General features: G+C 44.9%; 1 protein-coding gene across 5 annotated transcripts in view; it reads right to left on the reverse strand.

The window, feature by feature from the left end:
* Positions 1-18,826, reverse strand: part of TMEM131 (transmembrane protein 131) — a 554,400-nt gene that overhangs the window by 441,258 nt on the left and 94,316 nt on the right. For all 5 annotated transcript variants that reach the window (XM_063953320.1, XM_063953322.1, XM_063953321.1 and 2 more), the window contains exon 2: positions 12,667-12,728. In XM_063953320.1, coding sequence (XP_063809390.1) covers positions 12,667-12,728 — 62 coding nt within the window. The remainder of the gene's footprint in view (positions 1-12,666; positions 12,729-18,826) is intronic.

Below are 18,826 nucleotides of genomic sequence, written 5' to 3' on the forward strand. Positions count from 1 at the left end.
CCCCCCACCGCTCCGGACTCCCCCAGGGGAGCCCCAGCGTCATGCGGTGGACTTGGTAGAGGCGGGGGAGGACTTTTGGTCCTGTGCGCCTGATACTGCAGGCGACTTTCTTCCCCGTCCTCTACCCTTTGAAGCGAGGAAGGACGAGCCTTTACCCCGCTTGTATTTATTTGGACGAAAGGACTGCATTTGTTGATGGGGTGCCTTTTTCTGCTGTGTAGGAACATAAGGATGAAAAGATGACTTACCCGCAGTCGCGTTAGACACCAAGTCAGCCAAGCAGTTACCAAACAAGACACTACCTTTGAAAGGGAGAGCTTCCATAGCTTTCTTGGAGTCTGCATCAGCATTCCATTGATGGATCCACAGCGCCCTCCTGGCCGAGATCGCCATGGCATTGCCTCTCGATCCCAAGAGACCAACATCCCTCGCCGCATCCTTCAGGTCATCTGCAGCGTCCTTGATCTAACCAAGAGTCAAAAAGAACATTATCTTTATCAAGGGTATCCATATCAGAAGCTAAATTCTCAGCCCATTTAGCAATAGCACTACTCACCCATACCGACGCCACAGCAGGTCTGAGCAATGCACCCGTATTAGTGAAAATGGACTTCATGAACGTCTCCAGCTTGCGATCCGCCGGATCCTTTAGAGCTGCCGTGTCAGGAGACGGAAGCGCCACCTTTTTAGATAACCGGGAAAGAGCATTGTCGACATTCAGAGACGACTCCCATTTGTCCCCGTCATCGGAGGGGAAAGGATACGCCATGAAAATTCTCTTGGGAATCTGCCACCTCTTGTCCAGCGACTCCCAAGCCTTTTCACAAAGAGTATTCATTTCATGAGAGAGGGGAAACTTCACCTCAGGTTTTTTCCCTTTAAATAAACAAATCCTTGTTTACTGCACCGCAGGTTCCTCAGAGATACGTAAAACATCTTTAATAGCCACAATCATGTACTGAATACTCTTCACCAGCCTTGGGTGTAAGGTAGCCTCAGTGAAGTAGACATCGGAATCAGAATCCGTGTCGGTATCCGTATCTACCATCTGGGTAAACGACCGCTTATGCGACCCTGACGGGGCCTGCACCTGAGACAAAGCATCCTCCATGGATTTTCTCCACACTTGTGTCTGAGATTCCGATTTATCCAATCTCTTAGATAATGAGGCCACATTTGTATTAAGTGCACTTAACATCGTAAGCAAATCGCCGACAGAGCCATCTCCAGACCCGTATCTGCGCACCCAGCCACCTCCTCCGGGGAGTAACACTCAGCTTCAGACATGCCGACACGGAGTACCAACACACACACACACAGTCTCAGCTAGGGGACAGACCCACAAGGAAGCCCGGATAGAGAAAACACAGAGGGAGTATGCCAGCTCACACCCCAGCACTCATATATCCCACCAAACTATATATGTTGAAAAGCGCTGCTATTAAATACATGTACATGCACCAAATATCTGTGTGCCCCCCCCCCCCCGATTTGCTCCCCTTCACTTGAATGGAGCTTGGAGGTCCCGGGCCAGCGTCTCATGCAGCGGCTGTGGATGAGAGAAAATGGTACTGGTGAGCTGTGCGGCTAAGCCCCACCCCTTCCCAGCGCGCTTCAGACCTGCTAAAATTCAAACTTGCAATGCTGGCGGGGTTACGGAAAACGGTGCCCGGGCACCGAAAATGCCTTCTGCCAGCCCTCAAAAGACCCAGTAACATGCTGCCCACGGCGCTCCCCCCCCCCCCCCCAGCGCCCTCCAAGTGCCGTTGGTGAAGTGTGTGGGAGCATGGAGCGCAGCGATACCGCTGCGCTGCTACCTCGTTACTGAAGTCTTCTGCCGTCTGATGTCTTCGGATCTTCACATACTCACCCGGCTTCTTTCTTCTGGTTTCTGTGAGGGGAGTGACGGCGCGGCTCCGGGATCAAGCAAGCTAGGCGAACCAAGTGATCGAACCCTCTGGAGCTAATGGTGTCGGGTAGCCTAAGAAGCAGAGCCCTTAACCAAGTAGAAGTAGGTCTGCTTCTCTCCCCTCACTCCCACGCTGCAGGGAGCCTGTAGCCAGCAGGTCTCCCTGAAAATAAAAAAACCTAACAGTCTTTTCTAGAGAAACTCAGTAGAGCTCCCCTACTGTGTGTCCAGTCACTCCTGGGCACAAAGTCTAACTGAGGTCTGGAGGAGGGGCATAGAGGGAGAAGCCAGTTCACACCCAGTCAAAGTCTTTTCAGTGTGCCCAAGCTCCTGCGGATCCCGTCTATACCCCATGGTCCTTTTGGAGTCCCCAGCATCCTCTAGGACGTAAGAGAAATAAAGCTGTTCAGTATTTGTTGGCTGCATGCAAAGGAAAGCAGTACATACCCTGCATGCAAAAGTAAGTAAATAAATGTATTTGCACCCCTTGAATGAGTGCATGGTTTGCCAGGGGTTAGGTATGAAATCCCAGCAGCTGGCATCCCGACACATCCCAAATAATAGTTTCACCCTAAACAATCCCTCCCGCAGCCTTACCCTAGCAGTCTGTCCCCCGCAGCATAACCCTAACCATCCCCCACCTCCTCAGCCTAACCCTAGCAGTTAGCTCTGGGATGTGTCGGGATTCTGACCGTCGAGACCTGCTGTCTTGTCTTCCAATTGGCGGGATTTTTACCGAATTCCGTTTGTCCTGGTACACAGTTACTTGCTATATTGGCTTTACTCCCACCTCAGACCTCAGAATCAGGCCCTATACCTTTATTTGCAATATGTCTATATATTTTATGGTCACAACCTATTTACCTCATACATGCTAGTGGAGTGAATAACAGCATACTCGCAGTGTACCACTTACAAAATATTATCAGAGTAAAAACAGTGCTAACAATTTGCAATGCCTTAGAAAATTTATCATACACACAAAACAAATGCTGCATTTGTGTTTGGAACATATTAACATAACTTCACAATCTACTTTTAGCAACATCATTTACTTTTATTAAGGCAGTGGTTATCAATCTGTGTGCCGTGGCACCCTGGGGTGCCTCAGGGCACTTGCAGGGGTGCCCTGTGTTGGTGGTCCATGGCCAATTCAAATTATTTTTGGTCAATTTATTAGGCAAAACCAGTACTGGTGGCTTCCAATCATACACTATGCGGACAAATGGATGCAAATCTTGTCCCTCAACTGAACCCAAGTATGAAATATAACACAATTTAATTTAATACTGCTTTCTAAATTTATCAAATAGAAACTTTTAGCCTAGGGGTGCCATGAAAAAAAATTCTGATGCTCTAGGGCAGGGGTACTCAACCTCGGTCCTCAAGTACCCCCAACAGTTCATGTTTCCCAGGTCTCCTCACAGGATTGCAAGTGAAATAATTTTCTCCACCTGCGGGTCTTTTAAAATGTGTCAGTGAGTAATGAATACACCTGTGCACCTGCTCGGTGACCTGGAAAACATGAACTGTTGGGGTTACTTGAGGACCGAGGTTGAGAACCACTGCTCTAGGGCACCGTGATTCAAAAAAGTTTGAGAACTACTGCATTAAGGTGGATTTTTGTGCAACAGTCATGCACATTAATCATAAGTGGAAAACTGCTTCCAAAGCGTCTTGGCTACTGCTTATTGATCTGCATTCACTCTTTCCAATTATTGCAGTGTGAAATCTAAAGTGTTTGATACTTAGGAATTGCAAGACAGAATAATTTAGAAAGTGCAAGATATATTTTCAATTTTCTACAGAACACATACATGTCAAGATTCCCTTCTAACAATATAGACTTTTTTTGCCCATTCCTATAGTGTTCAACTAGGTTGTTTTAGCAGGGCCTACAGATTTGTTTGAAAGAAGACATTTGCCCTGCCCTATGCTATGAAGTGCTGAGAAGAAAGGGCGTGGTTTAGCTAGGGCATGGGTCTGCAACCTGCAGCTGCTGTTGAACTATACATCCCAGCATGCCCTGCTTCAGTTTTAGCACGCCTTAAAGGCAAAACTGTGGCATGGCATGCTGGTAAGTGTTGTTCCACAGCAGCTGGAGAGCCACAGGTTGCATACCCATGAGCTAGGGGGACCCAAACATAATTCTTTCTTGCACTGAAGTCCTGCATGAAAGGAGCACATTAGTCACTTCCCAGGAAGGGCAATCTGGTGGAGCAAGGGAAGAGCTCTATACATTCCGATCCAGGGTCCTAGCTGAGCTGCAGCCATTCTTAAGACGCAGCGTGTCCTAGCTTTGGCATGTAGCTCTGTAGCAGTACCAGAGGCCCGTGTCACTGCATAACCCTGAGCGAGCTTGGCCTGGGTACCTTCTCTCATGATCTCCACAACGCTAAGCAGGACTACAACCTGCAGACTCTGGTGGTTTTGTTTAAATGCCCACATCAGTGCTCCCTGTGAATGAAAGCTGCAGTTTCCCTCTCTGGAGACCAGCTTACCCTGGAGCTACCCTCCAAGCATGCAGTGTTTATTATTTAGGCTACACAGCACTATCTGCACAGTATCTAAGTAAAGGAGCAGTATAGTGGGATGCAGCCACAATACCAGCTCTGTTCCTCCCATCGTTGTAAATTATATAGACGCAAAAATAGGATTTTGGTACTTACCAGGTAAATCCTTTTCTTTGAATCCATAGGGGGCACTGGAGTACTCTTGGGATATGGACGGTTCCACAGGAACTAGGCACTGAATAATTAAAATTTGAGACTACTCCTCCCCTCCATATCCCAGAGTACCTCAGTGTTTTTTTACTGAGCCGAACTGGAGCTATAGAGGTTGACAATGGAGAAATACATATAACCAAAATGGACAACAATAAAGTTGACACAAAACGAAACTGACAACTAACAGTTGACACCAACCCCATAGAATTTCTAATTTGAAAACAGTCGGTAAGAGTGTGTTACCATAATATTCCCTGCACCTACCACAACCAGGTAAAAAACTGCTCTGGGTGGGCGTCCAGTGCCCCCTATGGATTCAAAGAAAAGGATTTACCTGGTAAGTACCAAAATCCTATTTTCTTTTTCATCCACTAGGGGTCACTGGAGTACTCTTGGGACGTACCAAAGTTTCCCCCGTGGGTGGGAGAGCTGTTTGGCACCTGTAACACTAAACGGCCAAAGCTAGATGCTGATGCCGCAACAGTATCAAACTTATAAAAGCGCACAAACGTGTGCACTGACGACCATGTAGCCGCACGGCAAAGCTGTGTCGTAGAAGCTCCATGACCAGCTGCCCATGACGTTCCTACCGAACGTGTGGAATAAGCTGTTATCGATGTAGGCGGCTGTAACCTAGCCTGAAGATAAGCCTGACGTATGGTCAGTTTTATCCATCTGGATAAGGTCTGCTTAGAAGCTGGCCAACCCCTCTTGGCAGCATCATAGAGAACAAACAACGTATCCGTCTTACGAACTGTAGACGTTCGGGATACATAAACGCGTAATACGCGTACCACATCCAGAGTTTCAGAATGTCCTGTTAACACAGGAACTGCTATTGGTTGGTTGATGTGAAAAGATGACACTACTTTTGGTAAGAAAGCGGGATTCGTCCGAAGTTCCGCTCTGTCATCATGAAACACCAAATACGGTGGCTTGCAAGACAAGGCACCCAAATCTGAAACCCGCCTTGCCGAAGCCAAGGCTAGGAGAAAAATTGTTTTCCAAGTGAGAAACTTAATATCCACTTGTTGTAAGGGTTCAAAATGAAAAGACTAAGAAATCTAAAACCAGATTCAAGTCCCATGGCGCAGTAGGTGGGGTGGATGGAGGCTGTACTCTGAGGACACCCTGCATAAAGGTGTGTACCGACGGCAATAGAGCCAATCTTCTTTGAAAATAAATTGACAACGCAGATATCTGCACTTTTAGTGTGGATAAACGCAGACCTCCATCTAACCCCATCTGTAGAAATAACAAAAGACGGGATAACTTGAAAGATGTCGGAAACTTCCGAGCTTCACACCAACCTATATAGGCACGCCAAATTCTGTAATAATGAGCTGCCGTAACCGGCTTCCTAGCTCGTAACATGGTTGGAATGACTGATTCTGGAATGCCCTCTCTTCTTAAGAGGGCGGTCTCAACAGCCACCCCATCAAACGCAGCCGCGCTAAATCGGGGTAAAGGAACGGACCCTGTTGTAATAGGTCCGGACGTAGTGGGAGCGGCAAAGGATCGTCTGCGAGTAGCCCGCGGAGATCCGAGAACCAAGCTCTCCGAGGCCAATGAGGCGCCACTAGTATTGACTGTGACGGACTCTCTTTTGATCCGTTTTAGCAATAGAGGGAGCAGCGGAAACGGTGGAAACAGATACACTAGACTGTATGGCCACCTGACTGTGAGAGCATCCACCGCCACTGCCTCTGGATCTCTCGTTCTGGACACATACTGGGGTGTTTGATGATTGTGGCGAGATGCCATCAGGTCCCCCTGCGGGTAACCCCACCTCTGGACCAGCATGTGAAACACTTCTGGATTTAATGCCCATTCTCCTGGATGAAATTCCCGACGACTGAGATAATCCGCTTCCCAGTTGTCCACTCCCGGAATGAACACTGCCGACAATATCACCTGGTGATATTCGGCCCAATTGAGGATTCGAGCTACTTCCCGCATTACCATGCGGCTTCTCATTCCGCCTTGTTTGTTGATGTATGCGCCCGCCGTCGCATTGTCTGACTGCACCTGAACAGCCTGAGCCTGCAGCATGTGCACTGCTTGTCGCAACGCATTGTAAATTGCCCGGAGTTCCAGGACATTTATAGACAGCAATTTTTCGTGATCCGCCCAGAGACCATGGAGCTGATAATTTTGAACCACAGCTCCCCAACCTCTGAGACTTGCGTCGTCGTGAGAATTATCCAATTCCAGGCGCCGAACCGTTTCCCTGCGGTTAGATTCTGTACTTTGAGCCACCAGAGTAGAGACACTCTGGTCCTTGGAGACAACCTCACCCTGTGGTGAATCTGCAGATGCGAGCCCGACCACTGTGCGAGCACATCCAGTTGAAAAGGACGTGAGTGAAGTCTTCCGAACTGAAGCGCTTTGAAAGCCGCCACCATTGTGCCTAAGAGGTGAATGCACAAATGAACCGAGACCATGCGTGGCTTGAGCACTAATTGTACAAGATGACGAATGACCTGTACTTTCTGTTCGGGTAGGTAAATTCTTTGATCTACCGTATCGAGAACCATACCTAGGAATTGAAGTCGTTGAGACGGAACTAGATGTGATTTCTTGAAGTTGACAATCCAACCGTGGTGAACCAGTACATTGTATGTCAGCAATGCCTGTTGAAGGAGGATTTGTTGAGACGAAGCTTTGATGAGTAAATCGTCCAAGTACAGAACTATTATCACTCCTAGGGATCTGAGATGAGCTATCATCACAGACATCACCTTGGTGAATACCCGAGGCGCTGACGAGAGGCCAAACGGTAAAGCCTGAAACTGGTAATGGTTCTGTCGTATTGCAAACCGCAAAAACCTTTGATGAGGAGGCCAAATCGGAATGTGTAAGTACGCATCCTTAAGATCCAGCGCAATCATAAATTCCTTTGGCTCTAGGCCTGCAATTACTGACCGTAGAGATTCCATCTTGAATCTGTAGTAAGTGACGTACTGATTGAGGCCCTTTAAGTTCAATATTGGCCTGACCGAGCCATCCGGCTTCGGTACCACAAACAGACTGGAATAATAACCCTGACCCTGTTGGTGCACAGGGAGAACGGAATCAAAACTGCTGCATCCAGCAAAGACTGAATGGCAGTCTGCAGAATCGCCCTCTTGTCGTCCGACCGAGGCAGTCCTGTCCTGAAAAACCGCATTGGCGGGAGACAGTCGAACTCTATTTTGTAACCTGTTAAAACTAAATTGCGGATCCACCCATCTGTGGACGTCTGAAGCCATGCCAACTGGAATAGCTGAAGGCGTGCTCTCACAATAGGAGATCCGAGATGGGCTGGGAGCCCGTCATGCCACCGGTTTGCTGGTGACTTTAGTATCTTGGCGAGTGGTATTGGTTCGTTGGAAACTACGTCCCCGACCTCGTCTACCAGGTGTTGCCGTTCCCCTGCCACGCCCGCGAAAGGACTGAGGTGTAAAGGATTTGAACGCCGGTCCAGAATACCTCTTTCTAGGTACTGTTGGAGGAAATGGTAAGAAAACGGACTTTCCTCCCGTGGCCTCAGAAATCCATTTGTCCAATTCAGGACCAAATAACTTCTCGCCCTCGTAAGGTAACGCTTCTATTCCTCTTTTGACCTCTGTCTCCGCTCGCCAAGAACGTAGTCAGAGCGCTCATCATGCTGTAACTAGCGATGATGAAAGGCGAGAAGTGAGCTGACAGACGTCAGTAGAAGCTGTACATAGATAGTCAGCAGCTTCCCAGATTTGATCAGCGAGAAGTATAAGATGATCATCAGTTAAGGCAGACTTAAGTTCTGTTATCCATACCATTAGCGCCTTAGTTACCCAAATGCCACTCAACCCAGGTCTAAGCAGCACTCCTGCTGCTGTATACATGGACTTTAGCATAGCTTCTATTTTACGGTCCGAAGGGTCCTTGAGTGTAGTTGCAGCTGGTACTGGTATGGTTAATTTCTTTGTAAGTTTAGACACAGAAGAATCCACCAACGGCAGATTCTCCCATGTAGCTGTCACAGACTCTGAAAACGGATAACTAGACCTAAATCTGTGAGGTACAGAAAACAGTTTATCCGGATTCTTCCTTGTTTCTAGTAACATTTTATTAAGAGATTCTGAAACAGGGAAACACATTGGAGTTCTCGGTCGTTTAGTAAAAACGACCTCATTATTTGTCAGAGGCTCCTCAGTTTCTGTAAAATTCAGAGACTGACGCACCACTCTGATGAGATTATCAATGCCCGGGCTGTCAAACTCGTCACCCTGACTGCTGATCTACTTCGCCCTCCTCAACCTCATCTTGTACAGTGAGGTCTGGCGTAGAATCGTCAGACAGTAACATAGCAGAAACCGGTAATTTATAAGAGAAATGAAACTTATCCCCCTTAGCCAAAGAGGATTTGGACTTTTGGTAAGGCTGAGACCCCTCCGGTAGTTCTAGCGGTCTCACCCTAGATTCAGATCTTGCCGCCTCTCGCTCTTGCCGAGAGGCGGCCAACTCTGATTGCAATCCAGCTAAGACATCTGCTAATATAGCCCATGGCGGGTCCGGGGTTGAAATTGGATTTGAAACCGGAGCAGAAATTGTATTTGTTTCTGAATTTACAAAACATACTTTACATGTGGTAAATCCATCTGGTAATACACCCCTACAGACATTGCAGTAAAACTGCTTTTTGGACTTTGCTAGTGTTTTACTCATTATGCAAACAGACAATACAAAATACAAAGACAGACAACTTGCGCGACTCAGTAAATAGCACTAAGGTGTCTCTATAAATATATCTCTGGCCAAGTGTATTGCATGCCAGCAATATGCCTGATCCCAAATTCCCCCTAACCCCCCTGCGCCTTCAATGGTGGAGAGATGTAATACAGGAAATTCTGGGGGGGAAAAACAGGAAAAACAGGAAGCGTAGTTAATATGTCCCCATGCTCACAGTATATCACAAAATTGCAGACTTATAACTTATGTAGCAGATTTATAATCCTTTTATATGCATTAACCCTGCACATATATCCTGTTTAACAAAGGCTTAAAAGCCTATTTATGCAGCGCTGCTGGCCTTGTGCTAGGCTGATAACATACACACTACTGTATCGATATTAAGTGTGTCTCCCCCCCTCCCCCGTGCTCCGTGTACCGCTCCCTGTACACGGAGACCGGGCTATGACACTGCGCCTAACCGGAAGCGCAGGGGAGCGTGCCGCATAGAGCCGTGGAGCGGCCTATGTAAAATCAATTGGCCGGCGTGGCTCAGAGCGGCGGGAGAGGCACATACACAGCGGCGCTGGAAGCAGCGGCGGCGTGCGGCACACACACACACAGTAATCCCACACAGCGGGGCGGCAGCATGAGCTGACCGCCCCGATCAACATACCTGGACCCTGTGGTGAGGGCTATGACGGGGCTTCTCTGTAAGCACTGTCAGCCTTTTTCTGCAGGCGTCCTGCACGTGGTAGTGAGGGAGCTCTTTCAGAGAGGTCCGACACCCACCGCTGCTTCAGCAGCTTCCACTATCCCGGACCCTCGCCTTTCTGGAAGGGGGGGAAGGGATGTGGCTTTCAAAAAAAAAAAATCAATAATTGTGGACCAACTTCCACAAGCCTAGTTGCTCGGTGAGCACCGAAAAAACACTGAGGTACTCTGGGATATGAAGGGGAGGAGTAGTCTCAAATTTTAATTATTCAGTGCCTAGTTCCTGTGGAACCGTCCATATCCCAAGAGTACTCCAGTGACCCCTAGTGGATGAAAAAGAAAAGATGTTTTTCGGCCCAATCCCAGCTGGGGGGGGGGCGGGTTGGGATAGAAAAAGGAGTGGTAATAGGGTGTGAAATGACCCAGTGTACAGAGAGCTAAGCCAACATTTTCCAATATTCCAATTAAAAATATTCAGGGAACAAAAAAAAAGTTCACCCATTGGTGTGCATCATAGCAAAATGTGCTATAGCGTATTTTAAGCGCTACAGGCAATGAAGAGCCCAATTTTCAAAAATGAGCAGGTACCACAGGACACGCTCTCACTGACATGGTCCGAGAGACAGCTCCAAGCAGCAGCATCAGCAGTCACCATCGCCACAGCCCTGATCGAGCCTGGCACGATTGGCCAGGTGAATTAAGCTGGTCACACCCATTTAATCTACGGACCCCGGAAGCTGCACCTTGCACAGATGTAAACAGGCAACCGCTCTCCATACTGGGAACCCTGCATTTGCACTGGCTTCTGAGTCCTCCACTGACACTGAAAGCTTCCCACAGGGGCCCTCCCCACCCTTGCCTCTTCTGGGATACTGTCGGGCTGACCTCGCACCCGACCGCCTGCTGAACCACCACCCCAACAGGTCTCACCATACGGTAGATGCTAGAATCAAGTGGGCTAAGGGACCTGTTCCGTAAGGGGGAGGAGTTACGACACAAGGGGGAGGAGCTAGGCCAGCGGGATAGTTCCTCTACTATCCACGCCACCAACTATTACCTTTAGTAATCAGGTGGCGAGCGAAGGAAAGCCGTAGCTCATCCCCCTGGTGACGTCAGAAGGTCCCTTCTCCCACTCCGATTTAGAACCAACCATTACCTCAGGGAGATATGTAGGGGCGCTGGTAGAAAAGCCGGGCCGCTAAACTGCATTTGCGCCCCAGGCTAAATACTGCCAGCCAGACGGCCCCTATTCCCAAGTAATAGCGCTGTGACAGCTCTGCTCCCGTACTTTAGGAGGAGCATAGAACATATAATGCAATGGTGTTCCAGGAGTACTATGATATGACGGGCGTGCCCCAGTACACGGATGTAAGGTGCGGCACATGACCCAGGTGCATCAGCCCGGGCAGTGCCGGTGTCACGTGCACTGGTACCTTGGTGATGGCGAACCTGTCCCCACACGGGAAGGGATAGTAATAGGTCTCCGTGTCCTCGTCATACTCGAAGTCCTCGATCTCTACCTCATCGTGATACACCGCCATCCCGGGGCCCGCAGCGCTGACAATCACCTGTCACACACTGATCAGCAATACCGGCATCATGTCCACGGTAGATGCTAGAATCAAGTGGACTAAGGGACCTTTTCCGTCTGGGGGAGGAGTCACAAAGCAAGGGGGAGGAGCTAGACCAGCGGGATAGTTCCTCTACTATCCACGCCACTAACTATTACCTTCAGTAATCAGGTGGCGAGCGAAGCGAGCCACCGAGCCCGAAGCGTGGCGAGCGAAGCGAGCCAGCAAGGGTACTTTTTGGGTACCCTGTTCGCCCGTAGCTCCTCCCCCTGGTGACGTGTCTCCTCCCCTAGATACGTCAGAAGGTCCCTTCTCCCACTCCGAAATAGAATCAACCCTCACCATACCCTTAAAACAAAACCCCCCCAACCCTTACAAAATGCATCTCCAGCAAGCCCACAAAGCACAGAATACACAGTGTATAGAAATCTACCTTAATGTAGCCTTTTCTTAATAGGTCAAACGTACTGTGTACTAAGATATCATATGTTTTGATTGTTTGATGTTTGTTGTAAAGCGGAATATGTATGGTTTTAGGAAGCTTTTATTTTATTTGTAAGCATTTTCCTATAAATCTAAAAACACATGTTGTGAAACTGTTGGTTTACCACACATTAACATCAATATATTCTTTGAATAGTAAAAAAATAAAAAAATATTTAGACAATTAGAACTTGTGTCCTTGTCCATGTTTTTTTTGGTCTTGTCCATAAGTTTTGCAGGGCTGACCAACATTCAATGTAAAAATGGAGCCTACCCAGAAATAACCCAGGTTGGATGTGCAGGGTAAAAGGGGTCTGACATGGGTGTCACCCGGCTTCTTCCAGTGTTCAAAACAGCATTAATAAGCATCCAGCTAGAATGGACCCTATGTTTCTAGAGAACAGGAATATTTGAACTTAGAAGGGACACTAGTATTAGGACTAAAGTGCATAATGCGTTGAAGGGTCTAAACCTATTCCTATTTTGCAGGACTTATCTCAGTTGGGGGGCTGTTGAGACATGCAATTAGCATTTTTAGCAGCAATTAATTTTTATCTCAATTAAAAATTACCTCTAAAATGCCGCCCTCATCAAAACGAAGCACTTCAATGATATTGTCAGACTGAATGAATGCTGTGGAGAAAGAAAAAAAAAAACAGAACATCTGTTAGAACTTTTCACCCCAACAGAACAAATGTTTGGTTACAAGCAGCATGCATACAATCAATATTCAATTTCTTCCTCAATGTAACTTAGAGCTTAAATAGATCAAAACTCCAGCTCCACTTGGAGCGGAGAGTAGAGGTGGGAGGGTTGGGTTCAGACATATCTTAAATCATTTTAGTTTACTACGGTTAAATGTAGACAGGAAAGAAGAGCCTTTTGATCGTTGCTTTGACAGATCTACATGCTCATGCACCTAAGTTATCTGGGTTCCATCCACAGCTGCAAGAGGAACTGAGCAGCCCCCAAAAAAACACAATGCTAAAAAACAGTGTTGATCTGTAAGGGCTAAATTATTAGTCTTGTTTACACAGTCAAATAGTAAATGAGGAAGTCCAATAATTTTAATGTTGCTCAAAACTAGGCGATTTTGAACAATTACATTGCTGAAAAACCATTGTTTAAACAAATAAGAAAAAGAGCAATTTCCAAACATGAGTAAAGTATTTCTATATCCCACTGTATTACCAATACAGGAAATGCTGTTTTTGCATATTAAAAAAAGAACTTACATAAAATGAAATCTAAACGTGCAAGTCTCATAGAAGGATAGACACATTATATTTTACATACATACATACATACATACACACACACACACACATAGGGAGGCAGTCAATTTGCCGGCTGACGGTATCCCAGCTGTCAGGATACAGATGCCGGAATCCCGACACCCGATGAAATACCCACTCCAGTGGTGGTGTGGAATATAACGGTGTGGAATATGTGGCGAGCGCAGCAAGTCCGCGAGGGGACGCGCTGCGCTTGCTGCTAGTATACAGTCTTCAGTCTCCTACGAAAAGAGAAAAATTTCCAGCGCTTCACTTTGTATAAACCCAATAAAACTTTTGTTATAGACAAATTTTATGAATATATTCTTTTTATTGTTGTCACAAATTATAAACACTTTGACAGATAAAAAATAGTATTATAAAAATTTTTACTTGTGATCACAAGAAAGCATTTATTTATAAGAATGCTTAGTGCAAATTTTAACCCACATGGACAATACACATAAATACATTTAGACACATATATCTATTTGTGGTAACTGTTTCTAAATCAGAGGGAGTTGACACACTTTGTAGCGGTTTACTCTACTCCCCTGTGTTATGGAATGTTTCCTACTTTCAAATGTCACTTTTTGTTGGTTTGATTTGATGTCCGTTTCCTACTTCACAGTCTATTGATATGCAAGTTCAGGGGATGTGTCCCGCATTAATCAGGTATCAGTTCAAAGTTTTAATTGCTGCTCCGCAAATGCAATTGGTTATAGTCTGCCGGCAGACTTAGACGTTCGCTTACCGCGTTGTCCTCCTCCTTGGTCCTGGGCTCCCCGTTTACGGTGTCCGGCGTCCGGTGAGGACTTGCGGGCTCAGCAATGGTCCGTGCTCTCTACAATCTACGCGTTTCGCCTGTCCAGGCTTCGTCAGGATAGTCGAGATGGTCGATTGCATTGCGGGCTGCTTTTTATCTCTGATGCGGTCCGTCCTTAATTGACATTGCCGTCTTAGATAATTGATTCATTTCCTCAGTGTGCGTTTGTTATCCATTGGTTAATTTATTCCTTAGTGGGATACGTCTCCTGCTTAGTCTCATCATTGCCTTTGATGTTTAGCAGTTCAGCAAAGTATTTCAGGAATAGTTAATTAGTTCAAATTATATCAATTTAATATGAATGATTCAATCAATTGTGATAATAATCCACTAGTACAGTTACCACAATGGAATTATTTTAACAAAGACATGACAACACTTAGACTTACATATAACATAAATATACCACCGACCCAGATCTTGTTCGTTATTAATTGATATATGTTTTAAAAGTATAATGAAGTGACCTGTGCGTTGTATAATTATTTGTTGTTACCACAAAAAATTATATAAATAAATACAGTATAATAGAAATATTTTTTATGAGTAAACTATGAATAAAAATTTTTATTAAAAATTATTAAAAATTATTTAAAATTTTTAATAAGTGAGAAATTCATATATAAAAGTGATAAATATATATATATGTAAGAAAGAATGATTAATATGTTGGTGATGGTTATGATTTATTCTTGTTTTTGCTTATTATTAAGTGACGTTTATATCTTTAGGGGATTGTCTCAGTCTTTGAGAAAAGGTTTCAGTTCAAAATCTAAGTTGAGTCCATTTGGGCTTAAGGTGCCCAGTTCATAAATGAGTTTGGTTTCTTCTTTTAACAGCAGATCTTCTACACTTCCTCCTCTCCATGGTCGTTTGACCTGTTTCAATCCTACACATTGTATTTGTGTAGGGTCTCCTCCATGGTATTTTGAAAAGTGCTCCAGGACGCTATGGTCTTCTTTTTTGTTTTTAATGTTGCATAGATGTTCGTTTATTCTTGTGGTTAATTTTCTTGAGGTTTTCCCTATATATTGGAGTCCACATGGGCAGAATAGTAAATAGATTACCCCTTTTGTATGGCATGTCATTTTCTCTCTGATCTTGTAAACCTTTTTGTTTGAATAGGCCGTAATTGTTATTGCTTTGTTGGATTTGGTGCCTACTTTTTTGCATGCTGCACATGTTCTGCAATGGTAGAAGCCTCTTGCGTTGTCATTCAGCCATGTCCCTGGATTCCTTTCCTTATTTGAATTCGTAATGTGGCTTCTTACCAGATTTGTTTTTATTGTTGGGGGTCTTCTATAGATAATCCTTGGTTTTTTGGGTATTATGTCCTTTAAATCTTCATCGGTTTGGAGAATGTGCCAATGCTTTTTCAAGATGGTTTCTAAAGATTTGCTCCGTCTAGAATATTCTTTATGAAATTTATGTTCTGTTTTTGTTTTTCTGTTTCTTCTTTCTTGTTAGTGTTGTATTTTAGAAGTTGGTTTCTTTTTAAAGTGTCTATGTAATCCTTATCCTTCTTGATTTTCTCTTTATCAATGTTTTTCTTCAAAAAATTTTATTAAAATGTTGGATTGTTTCTCGTATTCGGTTTTCTTGGAGCAGTTCCTCTTTACTCTGCGTAGTTGGCCTCTGGGGATATTTGACAACCAGTTGGGATGATGGTTACTCCTTGCGTCCAGATAGTTGTTGCAATCTACTGGTTTGGTGTAATTTTTAGTTTCTATTTTTCCTTCTTCTATATAGATAGTGAGATCTAGGAAGTTTATAGTGCTTCTACTGATTTCACTGGTAAATTCCAGGTTCTCGCTATTGATGTTTATGGTGTTGATAAATTCTTCTAAATTTTCTACTTCGCCGTCCCAGATAATCAACACGTCATCTATATATCTGGCCCACAATATTAGATTTTTCTTATAGTTGTTATTTTTCCATATCCGTTCTTTCTCCCATTGTGACAGGAACAAATTTGCATACGCCGGAGCGAATTTCGTACCCATCGCGGTTCCCCTCTCTTGGCTGTAGTAATTATCTTCAAACCAGAAATAGTTGTGTTTCAAGATGAATCTTATTCCGTTCACTATAAACTCTATTTGTTCATGGTGTATTGTAGAATCTTCTTCCAGGATTTTTTTGATATTATCGCATCCTTGTTGGTGCTCGATGCATGTATAGAGAGATTTTATGTCACATGTTGCCATACAGTAAGTGTTTTTCCACTCTAGTTTCTGAAGTATATTTAGTACCTGTGTGGTGTCCTTGAGGTGACCACGTTGTTGTACTACAATTGGTTGTAATAGCTGGTCTATGTATCCTGATAATTTAGCTGTCAAGGATCCAATCCCAGATACTATCGGTCTTCCCGGTGGTTCTTGTGTAGCTTCGGAAGGTGGTAAAATACCGGAATCTTTGGATATTTTGGATATAGATATTCATATTCACTATCCGTCAAGATCTTTTTTTCTCCTGACCGGTTTTCAGAAGTTCAATTAAATCCAACTTGTACTGGTTGGTAGGGTCTTTTTTTAATATTTTGTATGTTAGTGGGTCGCTCAGTAATTTCTTGCCTTCGGCAATGTATTTGTCCTTATCCATGATGCATATTCCACCGCCTTTATCGGCTTGTTTTATGACAATTTCTTTATTTTTTGTTAGTGTGTTTAGGGCCTTCTTCTCTTCAGCAGTTAGGTTATTCTTCACGTCCTTATGTCTTCTATGTGTGCAAACCTTTGTTTCTTTCATCTTTTTCAGGTCTCTTTCGACTAATTTTTGAAATGTCACCAATTGGGAACCTTTTAAATGTTGAGGGTAGAAGGTAGATTTTTCCTTTAAATTTGTGTGTTTAAAGGTATCTTCTTCCAAGATCTTTTGAGGTGTATCTATCTCAGACCTCTCCTTCCCTATGGAAGAATTTTTTTATAGTTAGTTTTCTCATGAATTTTTCCAGATCAATGAATGTCTCAAATTCTTTTATGTCATTGGTTGGTGCAAATTTTAGGCCTTTTGTGAGGATTTTTGTTTCTGCATCCGTCAATTTGTGTTGACTAAGATTGTATATTCCTAGTGGTATTATTTCCTTCCTCCTTTCCTTTTCTTTTTTTGATTTAATTTTTGTGCCTCCTCGTGTTCCTCGCTGGTTGCGCTTCCTTTTCTTCTTCTTTTTTTCTTTTCCTGATTCTACATTAGACTTGGTGGTTTCTTCGGTATGGCCCCTGTATTGGTGAAGGAGCAATTCTTCTGTACTAGCTCTAAAAAAGCATCCAGATAGTCATCTGCGTCGTCGATTTCAGAATTAGAGAAATCTACAAACAGGGCCAAGAATTCAGCCAAAGTCAAATGGATGTATCGGCTAGAACACTGATAGAACGTATAAAAGAAAAAGCAGAAAAAGAAAAAATAAGAATTTACTCACCGGTAATTCTATTTCTCGTAGTCCGTAGTGGATGCTGGGGACTCCGTAAGGACCATGGGGAATAGCGGGCTCCGAAGGAGGCTGGGCACTCTAGAAAGATTTCAGACTACCTGGTGTGCACTGGCTCCTCCCACTATGACCCTCCTCCAAGCCTCAGTTAGGATACTGTGCCCGGACGAGCGTACACAAGGAAGGATTTTGAATCCCGGGTAAGACTCATACCAGCCACACCAATCACACCGTACAACTCGTGATATGAAACCCAGTTAACAGTATGAAACAACTGAGCCTCTCAACAGATGGCTCAACAATAACCCGATTTAGTTAACAATAACTATGTACAAGTATTGCAGATAAACCGCACTTGGGATGGGCGCCCAGCATCCACTACGGACTACGAGAAATAGAATTACCGGTGAGTAAATTGTTATTTTCTCTAACGTCCTAGTGGATGCTGGGAACTCCGTAAGGACCATGGGGATTATACCAAAGCTCCCAAACGGGCGGGAGAGTGCGAATGACTCTGCAGCACTGAATGAGAGAACTCCAGGTCCTCCTCAGCCAGGGTATCAAATTTGTAGAATTTTGCAAACGTGTTTGCCCCTGACCAAGTAGCTGCTCGGCACAGTTGTAAAGCCGAGACCTCTCGGGCAGCCGCCCAAGATGAGCCCACCTTCCTTGTGGAATGGGCATTGACAGATTTTGGCTGTGGCAGGCCTGCCACAGTATGTGCAAGCTGAATTGTACTACAAATCCAACGAGCAATAGTCTGCTTAGAAGCAGGAGCACCCAGCTTGTTAGGTGCATATAGGATAAACAGCGAGTCAGATTTTCTGACTCTAGCCGTTCTGGAAACATATATTTTCAGTGCCCTGACAACGTCTAGCAACTTGGAGTCCTCCAAGTCCCTAGTAGCCTAGGCACCACAATAGGCTGGTTCAGGTGAAACGCTGACACCACCTTTGGGAGAAACTGGGGACGAGTCCTCAATTCTGCCCTATCCATATGGAAAATCAAATAAGGGCTTTTACAAGACAAAGCCGCCAACTTTGATACTCGCCGGGCAGAAGCCAAGGCCAATAACATAACCACCTTCCACGTGAGATATTTCAGATCCACGGTTTTTAGTGGTTCAAACCAATGTGATTTTAAGAAACTCAACACCACGTTGAGATCCCAAGGTGCCACAGGAGGCACAAACGGGGGCTGACTCTGC

This window comes from Pseudophryne corroboree, chromosome 2 (genome assembly GCF_028390025.1).
Source record: "Pseudophryne corroboree isolate aPseCor3 chromosome 2, aPseCor3.hap2, whole genome shotgun sequence".
Classification (NCBI taxonomy): Eukaryota; Metazoa; Chordata; class Amphibia; order Anura; family Myobatrachidae; genus Pseudophryne; species Pseudophryne corroboree.